At 37.8% G+C, this 26,867-nt stretch overlaps 1 protein-coding gene across 4 annotated transcripts in view; it reads left to right on the top strand.

Moving 5' to 3' along the window:
• The window catches only part of TPR (translocated promoter region, nuclear basket protein), a 40,814-nt gene extending 13,965 nt beyond the window's left edge, over positions 1-26,849 (top strand). The window contains exons 16-51 of one of the 4 annotated variants that reach the window (XM_062003192.1): positions 92-225; positions 311-459; positions 735-897; positions 1,316-1,450; positions 2,180-2,320; positions 2,477-2,645; positions 3,043-3,209; positions 4,134-4,286; positions 4,985-5,101; positions 6,126-6,329; positions 6,420-6,604; positions 7,045-7,192; positions 7,556-7,693; positions 8,386-8,517; positions 8,784-8,914; positions 9,717-9,927; positions 10,206-10,352; positions 10,743-10,941; positions 11,552-11,757; positions 12,634-12,695; positions 13,601-13,809; positions 14,130-14,402; positions 15,209-15,357; positions 16,205-16,288; positions 17,992-18,192; positions 18,617-18,748; positions 19,256-19,346; positions 19,813-19,997; positions 20,792-20,860; positions 21,829-21,938; positions 22,655-22,761; positions 23,522-23,617; positions 23,818-23,974; positions 24,956-25,074; positions 25,616-25,714; positions 26,638-26,849. In XM_062003192.1, coding sequence (XP_061859176.1) covers positions 92-225; positions 311-459; positions 735-897; positions 1,316-1,450; positions 2,180-2,320; positions 2,477-2,645; positions 3,043-3,209; positions 4,134-4,286; positions 4,985-5,101; positions 6,126-6,329; positions 6,420-6,604; positions 7,045-7,192; positions 7,556-7,693; positions 8,386-8,517; positions 8,784-8,914; positions 9,717-9,927; positions 10,206-10,352; positions 10,743-10,941; positions 11,552-11,757; positions 12,634-12,695; positions 13,601-13,809; positions 14,130-14,402; positions 15,209-15,357; positions 16,205-16,288; positions 17,992-18,192; positions 18,617-18,748; positions 19,256-19,346; positions 19,813-19,997; positions 20,792-20,860; positions 21,829-21,938; positions 22,655-22,761; positions 23,522-23,617; positions 23,818-23,974; positions 24,956-25,074; positions 25,616-25,714; positions 26,638-26,693 — 5,228 coding nt within the window. In that variant the 3' untranslated portion in view covers positions 26,694-26,849. Of the gene's footprint in view, positions 1-85; positions 226-310; positions 460-734; positions 898-1,315; positions 1,451-2,179; positions 2,321-2,476; positions 2,646-3,042; positions 3,210-4,133; positions 4,287-4,984; positions 5,102-6,125; positions 6,330-6,419; positions 6,605-7,044; positions 7,193-7,555; positions 7,694-8,385; positions 8,518-8,783; positions 8,915-9,716; positions 9,928-10,205; positions 10,353-10,742; positions 10,942-11,551; positions 11,758-12,633; positions 12,696-13,600; positions 13,810-14,129; positions 14,403-15,208; positions 15,358-16,204; positions 16,289-17,991; positions 18,193-18,616; positions 18,749-19,255; positions 19,347-19,812; positions 19,998-20,791; positions 20,861-21,828; positions 21,939-22,654; positions 22,762-23,521; positions 23,618-23,817; positions 23,975-24,955; positions 25,075-25,615; positions 25,715-26,637 lie in introns of all 4 variants that reach the window. The other 3 variants (XM_062003194.1, XM_062003193.1, XM_062003191.1) reach the window with 3 other exon arrangements.
• Positions 26,850-26,867: the final 18 nt, after the last annotated feature.

The raw sequence follows: 26,867 nt of genomic DNA, 5'->3' as shown, positions 1-26,867 counted from the left end.
ATATTTTTCGGTTTAGCTATATTTTGGTGTGATTATACGATCTTTTGCTTTGACAAGCTTTCATTCAAGTGTTGACTTTTTTAAGCTTCAGGTATGTTACCAGAGGAGATTTCTCTTACATCTACTCCAAAGCGCCCAAGTTTACCTCAGGCCATGTCAACTCCTGCTCCAGTGTCAATGACTGAGTCCATGGAGACTGTGGAAGCTAAGGCTGCACTTAAGCAGGTATATTTTTCAATAAACACTGTAGACAGCTATCACTGTTTCTTTTTAGTCTTGTAAGAACTCTAATGTCTTTTCTTTGATATAGTTGCAGGAAGTTTTTGAGAACTATAAAAAAGAAAAGGCAGAGAATGACAAGTTATTGAATGAACAGAATGAAAAGCTTCAGGAGCAGGTCACAGACTTGAGGTCACAAAATGCAAAGATATCTACGCAGCTGGAGTTTGCCTCCAAACGGTAAATCACATTAATTTCATTGCCTGTGTGTCTTCTCTGTCAATAGTACATTATTGAATGCTTGGTGTCGTTTACTGAGGAAGAGTCGACAGATAAATGTTCATCTTGTCTATTCTGTTAAAGAACAAAAAGGAAATAGGATGTGCCTTGTAGTTAAGTGGGCCACATGTAGAAACTTATGTGAAAGAACAGGAAGTATGTAGCTGTGTACATACACCTCTTGCAATTAAACAATTTAATGTGGCACATAATTTACTTTGTTGTTCCATTTGAAGTTATGAAATGCTGCAGGATAATGTTGAAGGCTATCGTCGAGAAATAACATCTCTGCATGAAAGAACCCAGAAACTCACAGCAACAACTCAGAAGCAAGAGCAGATAATTAACACTATGACTCAAGACCTGAGGGGAGCTAATGAAAAACTGGCAGTGGCAGAGGTTAGTAGTACGGTGCATTATACTGCTAGATAGTCCGAGGTAGCACAAGATTTTTATCATCACCTTGAAAGCTGTCAGAACTTGAATGTGTGGATTTTGCATGTGTCAGCTAGTCAATTGTTAAAATTTTTTGTGCATGTATATTTGGTAACATTCCACAAACTATCTCAAGTGTCAAGTGAAGATGGAACAACATTCTGAAAGTGTTTCTATTTGTAGAGAAAACAAAATGTGAGTAGTCAAATAGTTTGTTCTTACTAATCTTGGGCTAATTTTCATTAGGTTATGATCTCTAATTTTAAGATTTTTTTTTTTTTTTTTTTAAAGAGCTTTTAACTTACCATAAAAATAGCACTAAAATTGCTGGACAGATTTGAGATGGGTGACCATGTTCTTGGTATTCTTTGCTGCCTTAAAGGTGAGAGCGGAAAACTTGAAAAAAGAGAAGGATATCTTGAAGATGTCAGATATGCGTTTGACTCAGCAACGTGAATCTTTACTAGTTGAACAAAGAGGACAGAACTTGCTGCTTACTAATTTGCGAACTATTCAGGTATGTGGTGTTATTCTTATGTCCAAATGCAGTCTGTCTTTCAGAGTTTTCAGTAAATAGCCAATGGAATCAAGTAAGACATGAGAGAAGGTCTTAAAGCGGATCTTTTTTTGTTACAAGTTGACACTGAGCAACTTGTTTAAGCAAGTTTTATCTGTGTCCTAAATACTGTTATTTATCTGGGCAAAGTCCTGAAAATCTTGATAAGAAGAGTTTTCACAATAAAATGGGGAAAGAACCACATGAACAAAGTGAAAGGAAGAAAATTCCATGTTAATTTTTATGATAGTAAAAGTTACCAGTGCCTGCTTTGGTAGTTTCTTTTACTATTGTTTTAAGGTGTATTTACATTTATATTTTTATATCTTCTGTTGTAATGTACATTGACTCTTGAAGTATAACTATTTAAGATTGCACATTTTATCATGTGACTGAATTCTATTTCTGTAGTAGATCTTCTGAGGTTTTCTAATCCCCAGAATTAGACTGCAGAGATAAGACATTTACCATGTCAATATTATTAGAAAAATCTTGCAAAAAATCTTTCAAAATCATTCAAGTGAGACTTGTCACAGTTTTCTGTACCTACCAGTTATTGTTTGATCCCTGCAGTATTGCTTTCCCACTTGCTTTCCTGTGGATGGGAGCAGTGTTGTGAAGTGCTGCAGTAATTAACAACAAAATTAGTGAAGTGTGTTGTAACCAAAATGTGTTACGCTTTTTTATCAGGGAATACTGGAGAGGTCTGAGACAGAAACAAAACAAAGACTAAATAATCAGATAGAAAAGCTAGAGCGCGAAATATCTCAGCTCAAGAAGAAACTAGAAAATGAGGTGGAACAAAGACATTCCCTTACTAAAAATCAAGAGGTGAGTATAATTATAAATATTATAAACTTGATTAAGTGAAAACAAAGAGCTTCTGCCAGCTTATAGTGCATTGCTTTTCATAAGTGAAACTTATAAACATATTTGGTCTTTAATTATTTGTGAATAATTGAAACTTTAAGAGGCTTGTGTTTTCAGGTTCATATTCTGGATCTTAAGAGGCAACTTGAGACTGAGACAAACCGTCACATTAACACAAAGGAACTTTTAAAGAATGCCCAGAAAGAAACTGCAATGTTGAAACAGCAGCTTAACAATACAGAGGCTCAGCTAGCATCCCAGTCATCACAGAGGGTTCCAGGGAAAGGTAAGATGTTTTTCTACATTGAATTTCTCTTTGTGTGAAACATTGCTGTCTGCATAATGGTAAAATTCATCATAGGAGGACAATACTTATACTTCCTTGTAATTATAGTCACATATTGACCAGAATGATTTGATAAAGTAAAATTAATATCCAAGCAGCTTTTGACAAAGGAGGAAAATAAAGCAAAGCCTCAGAAAGGATCGCTTTTATTTTTATTTGAAGGAACTTAAATCTATTAAATTATTTATCTTTAAATAGCCTTTTTTGTTGGAATTGACAATGTTTTGGGATTTTTTCCATGTTATTACTGTAAGAAGTCTTCAGTTTTCAACAGAACAGTCATTTCAAAAACCTGAATGAAACTTCATTGGTTAACAAATGTTATCTGATATTATAGGTCAACCTAATACAAATGAAGATGTAGATGATCTTGTAAGTCGTCTAAGACAAGCTGACGAACAAGTTAATGACCTAAGAGAAAGACTCAAGACTAGTTCTAGTAATGTGGAACAGTACAGGGCCATGGTTCTCAGTCTAGAGGAATCCCTTAATAAGGAAAAACAAGTAAGTAGTTACTTACCATTTTATTATTAGAGCAAAACAAACAAAATGCAAGATTGTTTTTTTTCGTTGTACTACAGTACGTTCCAATCTGTAGGATTATGAGCAGAATTACAAGTTTAGAAGACATTAGAATATAATACAGTAACAGCGTATTTTCTGTGGTTTAATCAGAACCACTTTAAATTGTTGAAATATCTGCGGCATGTTTTTAAAATGTTCAGTTGTAAATTTGTGTCCAGGCTGAATTCTGCCAATATCCTCCTTTAAAAGAGGGGGATTAATTTTTAAAAACACTCCCTTATACCCCTGTGATCTTGTCATTAGCTTTCAGTCAAAACCCATTAAACATGCACCACCTGCATCAGTAAGGTTTTCCATGGTGCGAAAGAACACTGCATGTGCCATTCATTGGGAAAGCTTAAGAAGGACTTTCCATTTAATTTGTCATACCGTGCAATAATGGCAAATGGAGCCTGTTCTTCCAGGCTGTTCTCTGTGTCAAAATCAGATAGATTGAAGAAAGGAATTCTCAGTTTCTACTGGAGTTTCAGAATCGGTAGATGATGGGAGTACAGTTTGTCTGGTATCTCAAGTTCTCTGTTCTGTACCTGTAAAAACTACATTATTACTTGATATACTTTAACAATATTGAAGATTCTACTGTGTAATAAAAAAGATATCCTGGCACTTTGCTCTTTGAGTGCAATGGCTTAAAGTTTTTTTTTGAAGTCTTCATGAAGTATTGCAGCTTTGAGGGGGGAAAAAAGGAAAAAAACAGTGCTCTCCACGTTTTCAGTGGTGTTCTAAATGAGATGCTAGGAACATCTATTCTGGCTTTAAATTGTTAAAGAAATACTGATTTAATGTCAGAATACCATGTTAAATGAAAAATATATTGATCTCTTCTGGTGGATTTTAATGAAGGTGACAGAGGAAGTTCGTGCAACAGTTGAAGCTCGTCTGAAGGAGACTTCAGAGTATCAAGCACAGCTAGAAAAGAAGTTGATGGAATCAGAGAAAGAAAAGCAAGAACTGCAAGAGGAGAAGCGTAAAGCTGTGGAGAGTATGGAACAACAGGTATGCACTGAATGCCCCCTGTGAACTGTCTGGTACAGAGTCCCCAAGAATGTGCTTTTACATAGTCCCCTAAATTTCAGTTTGTTTTCATAGTATGCTACTGTCCAATACTAAATCTTTTAGGACGTACAAAATGCTAACTAAATTTGTAAGAGGTTTCCAAACAGGAATAGTATATTAACCTTATTGCTTTATTAGGGTGATTGTGTATTTAAAGCCGACTCTATCTTCCTGAACTTTGAGCAGATTGTAGAAAAACGTGAGTGAAAGTTTGTGAAAAGTTTCAGAAAATGCTTTTTAGAACATGAACCAACCCCCAGATTAGTAGCATGCACATCTTTTTGAACACAGAGTAGTCTGTGCCTTTGTCTTGTTTATATTTGGGCTTTTACTGAGCTTGAAAGATGAGAGCAGCTAGAGTTACTGCAGGCCTAACTCTGAAAGAACAGTAATATATTTTTCACAAGAAAACTGTATATTTAGTAAGTCAAAAACTTGAAAGTTTTTATTTTTAGATGAGAAGCAGTATTTTTTTTAAGATCATAATAACCACTCTTTAGTTCTACATTATTTGTTGACTGCCTGCATTCAAAACCTTGCTGTGTTCAATACTCTGTAAAATACTTGGCCATTTCGTCTTAGTTTTGTTCTTATTTTATTTTGTTGTTGTTGTTGTTCTCCCTCCTCCATCACTGCAGCTATCAGAACTAAAGAAGAGTCTGTCAACTGTACAATCAGAAGTTCAGGAAGCTCTTCAGAGAGCCAGCACAGCTCTGAATAATGAGCAACAAGCCAGACGTGACTGCCAGGAACAAGTATGTTTGTAGTATTTGCCTATTTTAGCCAGAGGTAGCAAACAATGTTGTTGGGTCTCAATTGAATTCCAAACATTATTTGAAGTTAACACTGCTAATCACAGACTTGTGGAGGTGAGAAAAGAACTGTAGGAGCACTTTCTCTCCTTGTGAATAGCTGTTTATTTAATGGCTCATGTTTCTGCCTGATCAAACAATGTGGTAAAACCAACTAAACTGACTTGGAAGGTAAATTTGTGCTGCAAGCACAGTTTCTGTGATGGTTAAGAAAACAACAGAAGATGCAACCAATTACTGTTTCTAAGGTCAGTTTCATTATTAAAAAAAAAAAATATTCCAGAGTGTAATTAACTCCCCTCCTGCGGGGAGAGCAAAAAAGGAAGCCACATTCTCACAGGACAATGGGGAAAATGTTTCTAACACAAAACACAATTGTCATCTTTTAAAATTATGAGACAATATGATATTTAGCAGCACCTGATAAGATTGTCTTGTTACCAACTGAGTTTGAAGAGAATCTGCTTCTCTGCAGGGGAAAATTCTAGCAACTGTGAATACAGAAAAACTTTTTGGCTGTTGTTTAATCCAACCCAAAATCTAGTAGACAAGCATTTCCCTTTTTATTTTTTGTCAGCTAATACTCTGACCATAGAGTGTCCTTAGCTTTTTAACCTCACCCAGTAAACATCTTGGCCCATTCACATGTAGCAGTAACCAGTGGATAATCTTAGACTAATACCCGCTGTTATCTGCAGAATTTACAGCAAGAGGTTTGATTGTAGAGTAGCCTTAGATAGCATGTCCTCCTGCTAGTCACACAGAGAAAATTATTGCAAATTCAGGTTTTTCTTAATAATTGCTTTGAGAAAACTGGTCCAGGCTTACCAGTTTTTTTGGTACATGAGAATTGATAGGTTTTGGCCAGTTTCATTAGTGCTCACTGAATTTGTTAGAATTTGTGAATCTCTTTGTATTTATCGAATATGTAGCATTAAACAGAATATTTTTTTATATTTTTCTGCAGGCAAAGATGGCTTCTGAAGCTCAAAATAAATATGAACGGGAATTAATGCTTCATGCTGCTGATGTTGAAGCATTACAGGCTATTAAAGATCAAGTTGCCAAGAATGCAGCGGTAAGGCAGCAGCTGGAGGACACTGCTCAGAAAGCTGAGTCTGAATTGTTAGAGTGCAAAGCCTCCTGGGAAGAGAGAGAGAGAATGATCAAGGTATGATTATTTTTTATGGTTTCAGTGGGTTTTTACAGTTAACAGAAATTCAGCCACAGAATTCACAGCCATTGAACAATTTTGTTGTAGGATGAAGCTTCAAAACTTGCATCCCGTTGTGAAGACTTGGAAAAACAAAACCGATTATTACATGAGCAGCTGGAAAGTCTGAGTGATAAGATGGTAACTTCTATGAAAGAAGCTGTGCCAACTGCTGTGAATGTTTCTCTCAACGAGGAAGGCAAATCTCAGGAACAGATTTTAGAAATTCTTAGGTAAATTTACCTCTGGCATCCTTCTCTTGGTGGTTATGAATTAGTTGCCAAATCAAATAGTTCTGTAATACTTCACATCTGACAGATAATTTATATAATGTAAGCGCTTCTTTGCTAGGTAGTAGGTTGTTCTACATCAGTGACTAATAGAGGAGATTTCATTCTACTCCTAGGAAAAAACTGAGTCACTTATGGAAGGAAGCTAGATCTGTTTTTAGCAATTGTGATTGGCAAGAAAGTTTCATAGAGGTGATTCCTTTCTCTTTGTTTTTTTGGGGGGGGCTTTATGCAGATTTTCAAGAATATCTACAATTTCTATTTTTACCTTTCTTAACCAATTTCTATACTCAGCAGACCTTGAACCATAAGATAGCTTCAATTTAAAATGTTTTGTCTTGCATTTTCATTGAGGCGATGTGGTGTTCATTTTCTCACTGCAGATTTATACGTCGAGAAAAGGAGATTGCAGAAACCAGATTTGAAGTGGCCCAGGTGGAGAGTTTGCGTTACCGCCAGAGAGTGGAGCACTTGGAAAGGGAACTCCAGGAACTGCAGGACAGTCTGAATGCTGAGAGAGAGAAGGTGCAGGTATGGTTGGATATTATTGCTTATGATTTAAATAAAAAGAGAGTACTGTTCTCTGTGTTATACTCTGTTACCTGTGCCCAAAAATTAAGTTTTGGAAGAATTGGGAACTTTTAAATTGGAGTTGCTATATAGTCACATGCAGGATCTTGTTCCAAGTCCTGTGAAGCCATGTGATAATTCTAAAATCACATACATAGGGAAAATAAAGTTAATTTATCTCAAATTTTCTCCCATTTATGGAGCAATATTTACTTGTTCAGAATGTACATGTGATATCTTTCCAAGGTGATATTGTGCAAGATCCAGGTAAGTATATACACATGTAAAAGCAAAACGAGTAACTGAGTTAAATCTTTTCAAAAGGTAACAGCAAAAACCATTGCACAGCATGAAGAGCTAATGAAAAAAACTGAGACCATGAATGTACTGATAGAAACCAACAAGATGCTAAGAGAAGAGAAGGAGAGACTGGAACAAGAGCTACAACAAATTCAGGCAAAGGTAAGTACTGAGGTTCATGTAAATTTTTTGGATAATCAGGCAGATGAGTTGCTAATTCCAGCTAATAAAGGATTTAGATTGTGATTATTCCTTTACATCGTAAACAAATGAAGAAACTTTCCATTTAGAATTTTAGAAGAGATTGATACACCTAGAACACTGGAAAGTTTAAAGTTCGGTTTCATTTAAATGAAAGAAAATCAACATTTATCCTTGACTAGAGTTGTATCAGTAACAAGGGTATTATCAACAGGTAAATGAAAGATAGCACAAGAATACACATAAAGCAGGTTACAGGTTTTATAAGAGTATAAAAGGGACATAACCACTTCTTCACATTTCTACATACCAGTTATTTTCATGGAATCCAGTGCAGCATTACTTACCTTCCAATATGTAATTAATAATCTGTTTCCTGTACTTAAGTACAACACATGAGATCTAAGATTAAGTTGTGCCCATTTTTTTTTCCTTTCTGTAGGATTGTGCCTCTTGCTCTTCATCCTTCTCTCTGCCCACAGGTAGCCACTGAAAGGCATAGAGTTGGAAAAAGAAGCTGTATCATGACTTCTGAAGGGTGTTGATTTTGTGCTCTCTGTCCTTCTTCCTATCTTTGTTCAAAGCCTACCATATTCCATTTCCTTCAGTCTCAAAAGATCCGAAGAGTTTAACCCCCAGATGTGTTTTCTCAGGTACGAAAGCTTGAGGCGGACATTCTACCTCTACAAGAGTCTAATGCTGAACTGAGTGAGAAAAGTGGGATGTTGCAGGCAGAGAAGAAGCTGTTGGAAGAAGATGTTAAACGCTGGAAAGCCCGGACTCAGGTGGAAATTGCATATTTTTAATGCAGATGCTGAGGGGGGGAAAAGAACAAACCAAAAAAACACTGACAAATGTTTTCAGTTTTCTTACAAAACATCAGCAAAGAAAGAAATGTACTTCAATTATAAAGCATGATTTAATGCAGCTTCAGATAGGCTACTGTAGTTCATAGGGATTACAAATCAGAAAGCAGTAGTTCTAATTTGAAGATATTTTCCAGATATAACTGTATCTTAAGAACATGCAATCTGTTTTCTCAACTTTTCAGCATTTACTGAGTCAACAGAAGGACACTGATCTCGAAGAGTATCGGAAGCTGCTTTCAGAGAAGGAGGCAAATACTAAGCGTATACAACAAATGAGTGAAGAAACAGGCAGGCTTAAAGCAGAAATAGCCAGGTATGGTATACGTCAGTTAGTAAAAAGTTTTCAACAGAGCAAAATGTTTTAAAGCTGTGTATGGAAGTGTAATTTCTTATTTTTCCTCATGAAATCCTTTTAATTCTTACTGTAGATTGATAGTATATAATAAGACTACCACAATGGGGGGACCTAGAACATCTCTGTTACAGTGAAAGGCTCAGAGACCTGAGGCTGTGTAGCCTGGAGAAGGGAAGACTGAGAGGGGACCTTATTCATGTTTATAAATACCTAGAAGGTGGTTGTCAAGAGGATGGAGCCAGTCTTTTTTTTTTTCTGTGGTGCCCAGTGACAGGACAAGGGGTAACGGGCACAAGCTAGAACGCAGGAAGTTCCACTTGAACATGAGAGAAAACTTTGCTGTTAAGGTGAGGGAGCCCTGGCACAGGCTGCCCAGGGAGGATGTGGCGTCTCCTTCTCTTCAGGTTTCTAAACACACCTGGATGTGTTCCTGTGCACCCCAGTGGACGTGAACCTGCTTTAGCAGTGGGTTGGTCTGTATGATCACTAGAGATTTCTTCCAACACCCACCATTCTGGAACTGTGTGTAATGTGCCTATAAAATGAAGTGAGAATTGTTTCGGAAGCTGTCTTTTAGCTGAACTTATTCTAAAATAATGTGGAATAATTTGAATTCTACAAATACTCACTTGTATTGCAAAATGCTAGAAAACAGTTCACCAGAGATCATGTCTGTGATATTAAATACATTGCAATGTTGGTAATTTATTATCGATTATTTCAAATGTTTGATTTTCATCTTTTATCTCCTGTTATTTAGAACTAATGCGTCCTTGACTACAAGCCAGAATCTTGTTCAGAGCCTGAAGGATGAAGTAACTAAAATAAGAACAGAAAAGGACTCTTTGCAGAAAGAACTAGATGCTAAAGTGGCTGACATACAAGAAAAAGTGAAAACTATAACACAGGTCAAGAAAATTGGGCGCCGGTACAAGACTCAATATGAGGAGCTGAAGGCACAGCATGATAAGGTATCTTTGAAAACAAAGAAATATATTAAAGTGTTTTCGTCTACCATCATGTATAATCTAGCTCATGAACTTCACATTCCCTTAGTATAACACTGTATGAATAAATCTGTGAAAACAACATGAGTTGTTAATGTTTTGCAGTGTTAATGGAACTTTTGCATTCATTAGAATTCCTGGGCTTTGCCCAGAATTTTTTAAACAATTGGTTTAACAGTTGAAAGTAATGACATTCTAATCAGATAGTGCCCTTTTGCCTCACACCGCTTGACATATTTCAGATGGTTGCTGAAGCATCAACTCAATCTTTTGCGGAACAACATGAAGAAAAGGTTTCTGTCCAGGAAGTACAAGATCTGAAAGACGCTCTCAGTCAAGCTGAAGTGAAGACAAAGGCTTTGGAGGCTCAGGTTGAAAGTCTACAAAAGGTAAGAACAGAGTGAAAAAGGCTAGAACAAGAGTTTCAGAGTACTGTACTCTGCTGCAATCTTAAATGCATAACTGCAGAGATGAGGGTATTCTTCTCTGTATGTCCGCATATATGCGCATAAATAAAAGTGACCTATTTGAACCTCTGCCTTGTTGGGAAAGAGGGACCTTAAGTCTACTTTAAGCTTTGTGTCTAGTTTCTCTCTCATTGTTTCTTGAAATGAGAAAGAGAATGCTATTCTCTCACTTACTGAATTCAAAGAGGGCTGGACTCTCCTATTGCCTTTTAACCATAAAGCAGTGGACAGCTAATACTAAGTCCTTGGAACGTGATAGGCTATATATTTGCCAAAGTAGCTGGCCAACAGTTACAGTGTCTCTCTCTCTAGACTGTAACAGAAAAGGAAACCGAAGTTCGAAATCTTCAGGAGCAGATAACACAGCTACAATCAGAACTTGCCCGTTTTCATCAAGACCTGCAAGAGAAGACTACACAGGAAGAACAGCTCAGGCAGCAGATCACTGAGAAGGAAGAGAAAACTAGGAAGACTTTGCTTGCAGCCAAGCAGAAAATTGCACAGCTAGCTGGTATTATTTTTTTTCTGTCCTTAAGGTGTCTCCTGTCTGGGTTTTTGACTATTCCTGTGGAAAAGCATTTAGACGGGGTGCTTGGGAAAGAATGACCACTTACTTAAAACTTTTTTCTAGATTTCATGTTACAGGAATTGTTCTAGAACTTAAAACGTAATTCCTTCAGGAGATGATAAAGCATATAAGTAGCTGTTCACTGGAGGTAAAAAGTTTTGCGTAGTTTTGGACAGTCTTTTGGTGCTTAGAGCTGACCACCTCCTAACAACTTGGGTAGTTCTCTCCTTCCTCCTCTGTTTTTAATAGATGTTGAGAGAAATGGTAATGTAAGAGCTTGTTGAAAACAACTTGATTTTTTTGTGACTACTTAATTTAATCGTTTATTCATATCTATTATGTATTTTTTTTTATTTTATTTGTATTTCATTGCAATTAAATAGAAAAATGGCTTGTGAAAGTTAAATTACCTCTAAGAGCTCTTTTGACAGCTTCACATTTTTAAGATTTCAAAATACTTTAGTAACCTCTGAAAACACCCAAGTATTCAGCATGCAGAGACTTAGCAATCAGCTTTACAGTGGCAAGACTGAATTCTTTCCTATTCAATTAGGTACAAAAGAGCAGCTAACAAAAGAAAACGAAGAGTGGAAGCAAAAGAGCAGCTCATTAGAAGAGCAGAAGACTGAACTGGAGGTGCGGATGAGTGCACTCAAATCACAGTATGAAGGTCGAATCTGCCGTCTGGAAAGAGAGCTTAGAGAGCAGCAAGAGCGACACCATGAACAGCGAGATGAGCCACCAGAATCTACCAATAAGGTACAAAATCCTTATAGTTAGCTGCGTGAGAGGAAACCAACAGCTTGCATGTCTCAGGACTGAACGAGAGCAATAGCTTTCAGTATGAGCACCATTGTCCAACTTGGTTTGGGTTTGTGTATGCAGCAGTTAGTAGTTAGGACTGCTGTACATGAAGGTATGTTTTCTAAACATCCTAAATAGCAGACTTGGTGTTCATGTGAGCTAGCTGAACATGAGTCAGCAGTGTGCCCAGGTGGCCAAGAAAGCCAATGGCTTTCTGGCCTGTATCAAAAATAGTGTGGCCTGCAAGAACAGCGCAGTGATTGTGCCCCTGTACTCAGTGCTCATGAGGCTGCATTTTGAATGCTATGTTCAGTTATGGGCCCCACACAACAAGAGGGACATAGAGGTGCTGGAGTGTGTCCAAAGACAGACAATGAAGTTGGTGAAGGGTCTGAGGAGCGGCTGAGGGGGCTGGGGGTGTTTAGTCTAGAGAAGAGGAGGCTGAGGGGAGACATGATCACTCTGCAACTTCATGACAGGATATTGTAGTGAGGTGGAGGTTGGTCTCTTCCATGTAGTGAATGATAGGACAAGAGGAAAGGACCTCAAGTTGTACCAGAGGAGGTTTAGATTGGAGACTAGGAAGAACTTTTTCCCCGAGAGGGATGTTAGACACTGGCACAGGCTGCCCAGGGACATGATGGAGTCTTATCCCTGGAGATATTTGAAAGCCATGCAGCTGAGGTGCTGAGGGACATGGTTTAGCGATGGGCTTGGCAGTGTGAGGTGAGTGGTTGGACAAAGTGATCTTAAAGGTCTTCTCCAACCAGGATGGTTCCGTGATTCTACTTAGTCTGTTTTGTATTTATATGACTTCTGTTTACTTAATAGGTCCCAGAACAGCAGAGGCAAATCTCACTCAAGTCTGCTCCTGCTTCAGGTGAAAGAGGAATGTGAGTTGAAGGGTTTGGGCATTTTTCAGAGTTTCTGTGGTTGATGTTATTTGTTTTTGTCTATCTAGCAACTTCTTTTTTATAACCAATGACTTTTCACAATTTTTCCTGAGCAGCTTTGAAGAGTGACAAAATATATTCCTTTTCTCAGCTACATTTAATCAACAGCTTTTGAACTGTTAAAATATCATGTTCACCACCAGGAACATAGTGTCTGGGAAACATAAAAGATTTTAGTAACATTTTCAGACTTCAGGATACTCAAAGTTGTACATTTTGCTTTTTTTCATTTAACCTTTTTGGTTTTGGGTGGAAGCTTCTTGTGCAAGAATCTGAAACATATGAAACAGATGATAACTCTAACAACATTAAAAATAGTCAAGTGATTGAACTCTGAAATGGGAAGTATTAGTGTTACCAAGTTTACATGACAAAGTCCCTTTCAGTCTTTATGACAGTAATCTTTTGAAAGCAAGGCTTTCAAAAATACCTCTCAAAATTTGCTAGTCATTCTCTCAACCCAGAGATGATGTTGCTCTGTATTGACCTAAACAATTTTAATGTAAGATACGTTAACTTGCTGTAATAAAGACCCAGCACAGCTAATAGTTTGAGGTATCCAGTGCTCCTTCTGATTTGCTTACAGATTTCTAGTTGATTACCTTTGAAGAAACCTGTCAAACCTCTGAACTGGACAAAATACTACTGATGGCATAGTGCATCTGTCTTTTTTCTTTTTTTTAATTTTGAACAAATTTCTGAGTGCAGTTCCTTATGCCTCTAAGGCTCTTACATTTTAAACCTTTACTGTTTAGTCTTTCTGGCTATAATAATGTATTTACATTTGATGTTTTTAAGTTCTGCTTTCTGTATTTCCATGATGAAACTAATATCCTGTTTTTCAGTGCTAGCACTTCAGATCCACCAACAGCAAATATTAAACCAACTCCTGTTGTGTCAACTCCAAGTAAAGTGACTGCTGCTGCAATAGCTGGGAACAAGTCTACTCCAAGAGCCAGTATCCGTCCAATGGTTACTCCTGCTACAGTCACTAATCCTACCACTACTCCAACAGCCACAGTTATGCCTACAACACAGGTGGAAACTCAGGAAGGTGAGCACTTTAATATGGTATAAGGAGCTACAATAATCTTAAATACTACTTTTGCCTTGAAATCTGGGTAACTATTAGTTTGAAGATACCTCAGTTTTATTACCCTTGCATCTCTTTCAACATCCCACTTTTGTGACCACTTTTGTTGCAACAAAGTTCTTGATTCCTCAAGGGAAGACAGGTAGAAACAATGTTAACTCAGTGTGCAAAACATTGACTCTGCTTAAGTAGGGCATTCTGAAATGGAGATCTGTCATGGAGAAATCAAGAACTACCTGCTAAAATGAAGACAGTTGAATGTGCTTTTGTTTGCCTTTCAGCTATGCAGTCTGAAGGACCTGTGGAACATGTTCCAGTCTTTGGAAGCACTAGTGGGTCTGTGCGTTCCACCAGCCCGAATGTTCAGACCTCTCTCTCTCAGCCCATCTTGACTGTTCAGCAGCAGACTCAAGCGACTGCTTTTGTGCAGCCCACTCAGCAGAGTCATCCTCAGATTGAGCCTGCTAATCAGGAGCCATCTCCTACCATCGTAGAAGTTGTACAGAGCTCTCAAATAGAGAGGCCCTCCACTTCCTCGGCAGTGTTTGGCACAGGTTGGTTTTATTTTATAGGCCTACCTTTTTGAATAGTTCTTTTTAAGTAGCTCCATTTGAAACTTTGTCGAATCAGACCTAATTTCAGCAAAAGAATTTGCACTTTCCACTCCCCATCCATCAAATAAGCACATTTGATGTGTTTATTGCACATTTTACAGACTCTTGAGATTAAGCATCTTTCTTCAGCCTTCAGAAATAGTACCTCTGAAATGCTTTTGTCACTGCATTTCTTAAAGTAGAATATAAAAACTTGTCTTATTTCTTCAGAGCAATGTTGGGGTTTTAATGTATTGACCTTGCTGCCTCTGTTTTCTTGATACTGTTGGAGCAAGGTTAATTTGGGGAGTCATAAGTGAGCTATTTAAGCTGGAATATAAAATACGGAGATGAACGCTAAAGCTACTCATTGTGATACACTGTTGCATATTGGTTTGCAGTATGTAGTAGAGATTTTGGCGGAGATGGTGTATTCCCCATAATTGCTGGGTTTTTTTCCTAGCTGACACTTAAACTTGTAGGTGAACTTGTCAGAAGCAAAGATGTTGGAAAAAAATATTTTAATTGTATCCTGAAGCTTGCATTTGGGTTCAATCAGATCGGGAATATTAGTCCAAGAGGATAAGACTTGTAACCAAGAGGGGCAATGTTTTCGTGTCCTTGGAAACCCCACAGAGTGATTCTGTCTGATTCCACTTGTTAGTCAATGTAGAAAGAAGTGGTCTTCCAGAGTAAAATACCAAACCTTTTCATTTTTCTGTTTTGTACATTTGTTGATTTGAAAATAATGGAGAGACTCTTTTAAGTTTCAGCTACTCCAAGTTCTTCGCTGTCTAAACGTCCGCGAGAGGAAGAAGAGGATAACCCTGTGGAAAACTCAGACCAGATTTCAGAGGAAACGGTGGATGTACCTCTTCCAAAGAAACTGAGAAGCGTACAGAGAGTTGGACCTGAGGTTTGTAAGAACATCAAATGCTGCTACTCAGTCTGTCCCTTTGGAAGATTTTAATGGGAAGAGAGAGTCTGTTTCTTCAGAGCAAGTCAGTTAATTGTTAACATGACTTTTTATTCTGTCAGGGAGGAAGCAGTTAATGTTAGGGTATCAGAAAAGGTAGAGGTTACACCAGTTACAATGAACATAGGATGGAAGAGAGAGAGCCATAGTCTAGCGTTGAGGAGGAAGAAGTTAAAACATTCTTCAGTGTGGTCTGGAAGGTCGTTATCTACAGTTATTCTGGAATAAAATACGGTGTACTTGAGATGCCAAGGAAGGAAAGATGAGTTCCTTTGAAAAACGTACAGGAGATACCTGTAAAAGATTGATATGAGGGAACTGGGATGCCTTGCAAAAAAAGGAACGAACTTGAGATGGAATCTACCAGCGGGCAACTCAGGAAAATGTTAAAGTTGTCAAAGATGTTGTATTGACATTATACAACAGGAATGTTGCGTAACAGAAAAGGGCAAGATTGCAGAAGGACGTTATCAATTAGCTGAGCAGATGGTGATGGAGTGGAAAACCTTGAGGGTTCTTTTCTGATCCTGAAATTATTTTAAATACACTGAGGTCCAGTGGACTGGAATGGGGAAGTTTTGTTTCTCTGGGGCAGAGAAATCTGGGATGCTGGATAAAAGCAGAGCTAAAGATTAATATTAAAGGGGAACAAAATGTTGCCCATGATCTTTGTGGGAAAAGATTTTCTTTTATTTTTTCAGTTAAATAAATAAATCACTAAACATTTTAAAGAACCAAACTTTAGGACTAATTATATGTTTTAAACAAGAATCACATGTTTTTTCAGGAGGAAGTGACAGCAGAAGAGAGCACTGATGGTGAGGTAGAAGCTCAAACATACAATCAAGACTCACAAGACTCAATTGGAGAAGTAAGCATATTTGAAAAGAAAAATAAAACATTTTAGCAGATAAAACTAACTTTTTATTTCAAACCCTCATTTTTTTTTTAATTAAATCTTAAATCAGATCTTCCAGTGGAAACCACTTATAGCCATTTAAAGTTTAGACTTGCTATGTTTAAGGATACTAAATTTTTATTGTACTCTACATATACCTGTAGAAGTAAAATTAAGAATGTTAATGAAGCTTTTGAATTTTTTGTGTTGAGAAATCCTAGTGTCCTAGTTCTATATAGTGAAACTGAGATGTACAGGTTAAATGAGTCACAGTGTTAAAATGGAATTGGAGTTTTCAGTTCTTCCTTTGGGTATTTCTGTTTTGTTTCAGGCTTTTCTTTTACAGAAAGATTTGACAAATCCTTGAGCGAGCTTAGTGTTAGATGGGTCATGATGTGGTTAGCAAAAGAAAATAAAAACAAAGTTGGTTTTCTTCAAGGGTAAAATCCCATTGTAGCTCTGTTAGGAAAGCCAGATATAAGTGAAAACTCTCTATTTCATTTCACCTCAGAAAAGAGCAAAATTGATGTAGTAATTTCCTCACTTGGCAAAACCTCATATTTAGGTGTAGAATCCATTTTGTTTAAGCAGTGGTGGGTACTTAAATCTTTAGTCAATCATTTTTCCCATCGTATCCTTCACACGTTTAAAAGCTAGGACAAACATTTATCTCCCTGTTAAATCCCATCTGTGTGCTTTCCAGTCCACAAGTATCTTTAACCCTTCTTTAATTAACAGTTCTAGTATGCAATGTGATTATTTGAATTCTCCTACTAGACAACGAATAGCAACCTTAGTGACATTTGTTTATTAAATACCAGAACCTGGTTATCTTACCTAAATCAAAAGTCTTGAACGCTGCAATACATGTGGCAAAGTCCCAGATTGGGGTGTTTTTTAGAGAGGTTGTGGGGGACACTCTTTTCTGAATACTTCTAGTCATAGTTGTCAGATTCGGTTCAAATGTTTGGCATATATATACGTGCTGAACAGAAAGACAACTTTCTGCTGTCTCTGGCTATCATGTGAATTGCATTACTGTTCCTTCAGACCAAAAGAAGTATAAAACAGCATCTCAGAGTTCAGACTTAGAAGAGCTGGTTGTTCCCTGATCCTGGGGAGACTTTTAGTTGTCTGTAGTTATAAACCAGTGGTAACCAGTGATCATTCTGTAAGCATCAGAGTTGGGTTTTTTTTCTCACTGTCCCATCACCAGCCTCATGCAATGACAGTAGCTGCAGTGTTGGAATGCTCAGAGTGCCCCTTTAATTACCTAGGCTCTTTTCTGGCTGGAGTACTGTCTCAGGTGTCAACAGTGCTCCATCTCTATTTGTATCTGTATTTTCTTATTGCATTTTCTTATTTTCTTAAGTGTGGGTGAAAGCTCCTTGGTTATCCAAAGTAAATGGATAAACACTCAGCAGATTTTCATATATGTGCATTCACATACTTCATATATGAATACAGTATCCCTAGCAAGAGAGCCTATCCCAAATGAGATTTGATAGTCAAGGATAAAATACTTGTGTTGTAGAGCAGGCTTCCATTTGATTGAGACTGAGAACTAGGAGCTCTTAGAAATACAATGGAAAGATTTCCCAATGAACATTTAAAGTTTGTATATGCCACATTTTGGATTGTTTCCTCTGGTAATTTACCTTCATTACCTTTTACAGGGAGTTACCCAGGGAGAGTACACTCCCATGGAGGACAGCGAAGAAACATCTCAGTCTATCCCAATAGATCTTGGACCTCTTCAATCAGATCAACAAAATACTTCTTCATCTCAAGATGGTCAGTCCAAGAGAGATGATGTCATTGTAATTGATAGTGATGATGAAGATGAAGATGATGAAGAAAATGAAGGTGAACAGGAGGTATGTATATAATGGAATTTATTTATTAACTACTTCATTGATGGTTTTATCTTTGATGAGATTTAAAGCTCATTGTGCAGGACTAATGATTGTTTCTTTAACTGTATTAATAGTCTGTGTTTTTGCAGTCTGGACTTCCAGTGTTTTAAAATACATACCAATTCAGCTTTGATTTTTTTTGTTGTTTTTTTTTTTAAGTCATAAGATTCCACAGTGCCTTTAGACTGTCTCTGACTACTGAACATACGTTTTTCAACATACGAGGGTGGTATCTGTGAGGCTGAGGGTTGCCCTGTGCTTGACACAACCTGATTCAGCTGGAACAGTGGTACCAACGTGAAGTGTTACCACTCCAACACACGAAATTGTTCCACTACCCTTTCCATACTTCCTTAAAGGGGTTTTTTTTATGATCTTATTATAGGATTATGAGGATGAAGAAGAGGAAGATGAGGATGATGATGAAGATACAGGGATGGGAGATGAAGGTGATGACAGTAATGAGGGAACTGGTAGTGCTGATGGCAATGATGGATATGAAGCAGATGATGCTGAGGTGAGATTTGTACCTTCTTTTATAGCCTGTTCAATTTATTGGAATAAATTGGTGGTGTCATACATCTGCACAGATTTGAGTACCTTAGAGAAGAAATCTTAGTATTAATTCATCCCAGAAATCTGAGGCTAGTAGGCAATAGTAGTTTCTCTTTTCACAACAAAAATAAACTTGGAACGTTTAAGAGGGCTGAACGAAAAGTACAGGAGCCAGCAACAAATACTGTAGTTGCAAAGCTAGTAAGACAATTTCTTCAAAAACTAGATATCTCATCATCTGTTCTTAAGTGATGATGACTACATTGTTTGTGTATGTATAGATACGCAAAGCTTCTGAAACTACCTATAGTTACATACATGTAGGTGATTTTGAAGATACAGAAATATTTGAAACTTTCCATATATTTTACTTTCTTTACTTTCTCAGTACTTATTTTGCTGCTTTTGTAGTCTCTTTACAGCCTACAATTTGTTTAGTGCTAAATCAGACTGTGTGGGGTTTTTTTAGGGTGCTGATGGTACAGATCCTGGAACAGAAACTGAGGAAAGCATGGGAGGAGGTGAAAGCAACCAGAGGGCAGCAGATTCTCAAAACAGTGGTATGATTATTCTGTGTTTCTTCAAAGTCTGTCTGTAGGTGGAGGGAGAGGTCTAGAAGCTGTTTTACATGTGTTAAAATATGCACTTAAAAGTAAGAATATATGGTGAAATGCTAAAGACCCTTTTAATCCAACATGTAAATTCTTTTGACATGTTCTTTTCTGGATATATTCTACATTCCTCTGAAAACCCTACAAGCTTTGGTTGCCATGGAAACTGCTACTGATGGCTCAGTAGATTAATCTCTGTCTAAATCAGCACAATAATCAATAGTTTGAGTGCTGGTGTTGATAGACCTGGCACAAGTCACCTTAAGTGATTTTTATGTAACCAAACCGAACTGTCCCCACTCTCACAAGGGTAAAAATGTGTTAATCTGGTAGCATAATTTGAAGATGTGCCTTCACATTTTCAATTCAGTTTGGAGAGCATGGGCTCATTCTGCTATACGTCTGTGTCTCTTAGGAGAAGGGAGCACAAGTGCTGCAGAGTCCACTTTTTCTCATGAGAGTTCCAGAGAACAGCAGCCATCGTCTGCCTCAGAGAGACAGGCCCCTCGGCCCCCACAGTCACCACGCAGACCACCACATCCACTACCCCCAAGACTGACTATTCATGCTCCTCCACAAGAACTGGGTCCCCCAGTACAGGTACAAACAATCTCTGGCAGTTCATTTTTTTTTTTTTAAATTACTGTATGATTTCTTCTAAATAAAACCTATGTACTCTGCCTATTGTGAACAATGGCTGGCATCTATTTAGCATCCTAAAAAAAGTAGCTGACCAAACTGACTGTATATGTCTCATGCTGCAGTAGGGCACTCATGATAGATTTCTGTCTTGACCAGTGTTGTGTTTCAGTTAAAAAGCTGTCTTGAACAGGTTGCAACTCAAATTGGCAGGGGTTTTTATTAGTCTCTACCACAGTGCAGATTAGGCAAAGGAATGTTGCCATTCATTTTCCAAGTTAAACCATTCATAGTCAGTGCCTGAACTGTGATTATGCTTTCATGTAGATCTATAGATTTTGTAAAGGAAAACATTACAACCTGAATTTTGCAAAAGTGTCTTGACTGAAATGACCCTTTACCATTAACTTGCTCTGAGGCTTGGGGCCACAATATTTCTGTGTTCAAGTTTTCTGTCTGAAGTAGGAAGTTGAGTAAAATAGTAGTGTCATTTACCTGGAATTTCAATCTCCATAACTCATTTTCATGGTTAGACCAGGCAGCAGATAAGAGATCCCAAGTAACCACTGCCATGGTCTATTCTTTAAGAAGGTATGATGACTGTACTGAGCAGTGTTGTACACCGACGTGTACTTGTTGCACACCGACGTGTACTTGTTGCACATATCCATTTAGCCATGATCCTTGGCTCTGATTGAACACCTGTTGTTAGAATTCCAGGAAAGCATTCACACTACTTTATTTTTTCTTTAAAGAGAATCCAGATGACTCGAAGACAGTCAGTGGGACGTGGACTGCAGCTCACTCCTGGTATAGGGGGGATGGTAAGTATACAAAAGTCTACTACTAAAAACCTACATTGAGAGAACTTTCATAACTCTTGGGATTTACTTCGTGTTTTAAAGAAGTCTAGCTACTGATTTCAGACATTGAATGATTTCCGTAGCTTTGCAGATAACATTTTAGTTATGTTCATTTCTATATTAATGGATGGCAAATGCTTGTCCTAGGAAGCTAAAGGTCTTCAAAAGAGATTGAATTGGTTTTGTCCAAGGTAGTTTTAATTACTTGTTTTTAGAATCTGTCTTTTAAGTAGATATATTAGTGAGGAGTAGGCTATTTTCAGTGTCATCTTAAGGGAAGAAGGCTAATTCATTTATACTTTCTGTTTCCTTCAGCTAATTTTGAACCCTTTATCCAACTTCAAATGTATTTGACAGAATGAGTGCAGGTTCAGTGAGAATGGGGAGAAGGTATCTTTTCTGAGATGGAAGGCATCAGCTCAAGTTTTGATTCTGCTCAACTTCCATAGATCTGTCATTCAATTTCTGCTTGGAACTGGCCTCAGTAGCTACTGCTGCTGACCTGAACAGTAACTGAGCACATGGAAGGGAGCTTAGGAGTGTTATGGAGAGAAAAGTTTGAAAGCTACGGTTGGAAGACAGGGAGATGAATTGAATGCCTTTTGAAGAATGAGGGAGGAGCGAGCTGAGGTTTCTGGCTTTGTAGATGTTGCAGGAACAAAAGACACAAGTCTGTAGGGAACAGATGATTCAATCTGTGAAAAATCCCATGTGGTAGGTGTATGGGTTTTAGTTTGGTTTGGTTTGTCTTTTTTTATCACCTGTAAGGGTGATCTGATACAACTAACTCAGATTTAGATGTCTGAAATTGGAGAAGAATGTTGTTAGGGCTAAATCTGTTTGTGTTTTGCTGGACAATATGGAAAAGCAAATCAACCTTCAACTTGGCTTGCTAGAAACTGGAAATACATTGTAGGCTCTCATATCAGTCTCTTTTTTTCCAGCAGCAACACTTCTTTGATGATGAGGACAGAACAGTTCCAAGCACACCAACTCTTGTGGTTCCACATCGCACGGATGGGTTTGCAGAAGCTATTCAGTAAGTAGATGGTGGGATTGGAAAGCAAATCAAAGCATCTATTTCTTCCCGTTTTTTCATTGGAATGACAGTAAACTCAATAAAATGAGCTTGTGATTGGAGTGATTGATGTGGAGGATTGGAGCTAAAATGTGCTGAGTAGTATGATAGATGTATGTAGTAGCAGTAGTAGTATGTAGGATTACGACAGACTGCAAATAAGTATTTATTACTTGGACTGTGTATTATCAAACTTATCAGCAAATTAGAAGGCAGATCATCTCCAAGGTGTTTTAACTTACAGACTTAAGATGACGTTAAGCAAAAAAAAGGAAAGTTCTTCTATTTCATTTCCTTCTCTACTACACACCTCCCATCAGTATTATCAATAAAGTAGAAAAAGTTATCTTCGTTTTTGGAGACAGAATTGTTCTAGACATGTTCAGCAATCCACCTAAAATGGTGAGAATTCACAGGATGAATAAAAAAAGAATATTCTCTTCAGGACTGTGTTCTGATTCAGTCCAAATAAGTGAGAAACTAATTGCTATTTAATTAGCAGTAGTTTAGGTGATTTTTATGGTCAGTATTGATTTTGTCTTGTGCATAATTTGTTCAATTGTTTTGGTCAGAAAGCTGTCAGGAGATCTTTGTCTGTGGTTTGGTTTTTTTTTTCCTCCACACTCCCTGAAGTCATTGGAAAAATTGTAGAATTCCTTAAGTCTTTGTTTTGATAGTTCTCCACAGGTAGCTGGAGTTCCTAGATTCAGATTTGGACCCCCTGAAGATATGCCACAAACTAGCTCAAGTCACTCTGATCTTGGTCAGCTTGCATCACAAGGAGGTAAACCATTTCTGTACTTTCTTTTCCATGGTTGCTAGAGTGAAAAACAAATAACACAGTCAATAAAATGCAATTGTACTGCAGATATTTGTTGAAGTGGAAACTTGAACTCATAAATAGTTGTCAGCAGAGACTAACAGAGAGTAAAAACATGTTTCCTTCAAGAAGCTACACTTCTATTTCTAATATGGATTAAAAAGCAGAATGTTCTGTGAGTAGGAACAATAGACTTGTGAAACAGAGAGGCTGATGTTTTATGTAGTACAAATTGACTGCTGGGCACAAGAAACTTAAAGAGAAACGAAACCTTGAAAGAATGGCTTTTAACTGTAATTTTATGGTTGCTTGCTTGTAGCTAAATGATAGGGGAAAACAACAAATGCAAAGTAATGTTTGGGATATATCCTTACCTGCTAAGAGCTGGCCAGGCAATTTGCTTGTGTTGGTTTTACTCCTGGCCCAAATCAGTCAGTCCTTTCCCCTGTGTTCTGGTCAGTGAGGAATGGTAAGCTATTTGTTGAAGAAAGTCCACTGCAAAATAATGGCATAAGAAAAGGAGGAAAATAGAACAAATGACTTTCATCAAGGTTTTACCTTTAAATAAATGATAAATAGCTCAGACAGTAATTCAGAACTTAAAATAAGGGAAATCTCAGTATTTTAGTACCAATGACTGGATTTCATGAAGTGTACATAGAGAAGACTGTTAATCTGATTTTTAGCTGCCTATTTTCATTGTTGCTAATACTTTGTGTTGCAGGTTTAGGAATGTATGAAACTCCACTCTTCCTTGCTCATGAGGAGGAGTCAGGTGGTCGTAGTGTTCCCACAACACCGTTACAAGTAGCAGCACCAGGTAAGTGGGAAGAAATCTGCAGACTGAGGTAAAGGTTGGAAACCTTGGCTTCCCAGAATAGGCTTGGGTTGTTATTGTGACAGTGCCTATTGCTGTCTGGAGTGTTCAGCAGCATTTTCCCCAACATGCCTAAGATTTCCATAGATGTTCAATGGGAAATTGAAACTCACACAATGTTCATGAAGTACCTTTCTGTACAGTGACAGTGTTTACTGAAAGCGCGTCAGCAGATGCCTCGGAGCACGCGTCCCAGTCCGTTCCCATGGTGACCACATCCACTGGCAACCTGTCCACCACTGCTGAGCCTGGGGCAGGCGATGACGGCGATGAGGTCTTTGCAGAGGCTGAGTCTGAAGGGTAAAACTGTGGCTTGTTTGATTCACTAAGACTTGATGTCATGTTAGTTTTAAGGATTTGTTTTCATCTAGCATGCCTGTGATTCAATTTCAATTTAACCTCTTCTAGTAGGAAGGACATGTAGAAGGTTTGGTCATAAGAAAATGAAATATTATTGCTGTATGTTAAATATGCCCCACAGTTTTCATGATGGAGCCCTAACTGGGACTGAAATAGGTTGCCTACGAGTAGATGGAGCATAGGATGGGTCTTCTAGTGATAAGTTCTCATATTTGTTTCTTACAAAACCAGTCTAGTCTTTACTGAATGAGAAATATATCCATAGAGAAACCACAGAGTTCCAGAAAAATCTGTGGTTCAGACCAGGGTTTTTAGCTTGATGGGAGAGCAAGTCAACCTGTTGCTGGCAGAGAACTGACATTCCCCTATTTCATGAGTTTTAGTTATCATCTTCTAACAATTTTTGTATACTGATCAGAGTAAATAAAGTATATAACAAAAAGTGATGTGCACTTAAACTGAATCAAATGGGATTTTTTTTCCAGTCCCATAATGCTGTTTTGGTTTTGACTTTTGAAGACAGAGTCCAGCTAACCTAGGTATTAGAGCAATGAGTGATCTTTAGGCACAAATGATCGATGTGGTCCTACTACTTCATTCTTCCTCTGTCTAAACATACCATCACATTAGAGATTTTTTGTCACTGTTACTAAGTAACTTCTATGACCGTCTCTGAAAGACGGTATGTTGGATATATACCTGGTGTGGGGTTGCATATCAAGGAAATTACCATGTTAATTTTTCTAAAAGCCAGATAAATCTCTCATGACTGGGGCAGAGGGCACATGCCAAAACAGAACAAAACTGGTGAAAATTTCTGGGGAAAGACATTTGCATAGGAATTTTTCTGCTCCAATATGATGCTTTTTGAAACTACGTGAATACACTTACATGTGTTTCCTCCCCCTCTTTCTCATGTAGAATTACTTCAGAGGCAGGCCTAGAAATTGATAGCCAGCAAGAAGAAGAATCTGTTCAAGCATCTGATGAGTCAGATCTTCCTTCGACTAGTCAAGACCCTCCTTCTAGTTCCTCTGCAGGTACGGGTTAATTGCTGGAAGCAGTTGTTTCATACCATTTCATTAACTGTGGGAACTTTTTGGAGCACCATCATGCACTGCTAATAGCCAAGATACACAAAATAAGAATTCTTACAGCAAGGTCACATTTTGATGCCTGTAATCTTAATGACAAACAATTTTTTACTTTGACCGGTGAGTAGGCCATAGTATGAGTAATGCTTCAAGGAGGAAAAGTCATTGATAGTGACTGAACATTGAACACAGCTACTGCTGTGTTCTGTGTCGGATTTAAACTTTTTTTTTTCCATTCAATTAAATCATCAAAGAGCAGTAAGTAAATAGCTATCAAATTCCCAATTTACCACCTAGCACAGGCAATGAAAGAAGTCCCAAAATTGCTTGGTTTGAGGCTTTTATTTCTATCAGAGCAGATGTCAATGTAATAAAGATGCACCTTCATAAAGTAAGTTTGAGGACATAATGCATATCAAGTTTTGTAAATGTGAACAATGACAAATTGTACTGGACATGGACCTGTCTCTTGTTTTCCCCTTCCCAGACACCAGCAGCACTCAGCCCAAGTCATTCCGGCGGGTTAGGCTTCAGCCGCCCACACTACGGACTGGTGTTCGCGGTCGGCAGTTCAACAGGCAGAGGGGTGAGTGTTTGTGCTTGCTCACATTCAGGCTTCTACAGTGAGGTTTTTAGTACTTTCTTCCTGCATGGACCATATATGAACAACTGTTTTATACTCCCATGTTTGCTTGTGAGATATTGAACGTCCCAACCAAAGCACTCAAAGTATTACCTTGGGAGCTTGGTAGTTTCAGTTTGGTGTGTTAGTCTCAGCATTTTGGGGATAGGCAGTTTCTTCTTATTGGGGCACTTGGTTCTTGGAGCAGAGAGAAAGTAAATGGCAGTAGATATTTAAACTCCACAAAGTTTTATAAGAAGATTTTAAAAAGTAATGTTAAAACATATGTGTGTTTTTAATATTACATGCAAGTTTCCCATTTGGTATATTAAGGTAGTAAGCCTTATACTGCTTTGGGGAAAAAAAACAATAAAAGGAGTTTATGGAAGCATGACAGATTTTTGTGCTGAAATATCAAGTTTAAACCATGACAATAAAATTGTTTGCAACTTCTACATTAAGAAAAATCTTCAGATGAGTTGTTTTCAGTCTGGCATTATTTTAACATTGTAGAAGACTTGATGCTAGCATTAAAATACAAGTATTTAGTATTTTAAAATAAAAAATGAGGAGGTGAACCTAGGACAGATTTTCTTTCTAGTCTGTCTCCATTTCTATAATAACAAAAAGGAGCAAGCAACTGATGTCAGATATGGCAAGAATGCAATACTGTCACTTTTGGCAGAGGGCCCAAGGTCACATGACAAGTCACCAACCCCCTTTGAAATGTCATGTAACCCCATCACCAGGCTCTAGGGGAGGGAGGGGAGACTTGAATTTTATTCGGAAGGATCCTTACAGAAGGATCAAGTATCACATGCACCTACAGCTGATTACAAGGGTGCAAAGGATTTCTATTAATGTGTTTGTTTTCTTTCCCAACACAGGTGTAACTCACGCCATGGGAGGCAGAGGAGGCCTGAACAGAGGAAATATTAGTTAAATGATCTGTAAAGTCATTGCAGCTGTGTATAGAAAAGTGCCAGCTTGCCTGTGGTTGCTTTAGTGTAATGAAGCCAGAGCTTAAAGCAGCATTTTATACTTAGAGTTGTGTGCACACATTTCAATGTCTTTATTAATAAAATTAGACAAAATGTCAGCATTCAAATGGCATCTT

The sequence above is a fragment of the Colius striatus genome, chromosome 10, assembly GCF_028858725.1.
Source record: "Colius striatus isolate bColStr4 chromosome 10, bColStr4.1.hap1, whole genome shotgun sequence".
Classification (NCBI taxonomy): Eukaryota; Metazoa; Chordata; class Aves; order Coliiformes; family Coliidae; genus Colius; species Colius striatus.
Note: the sequence above shows the minus strand (reverse complement) of the source record. Positions and strands in the feature narration are given on the sequence as shown.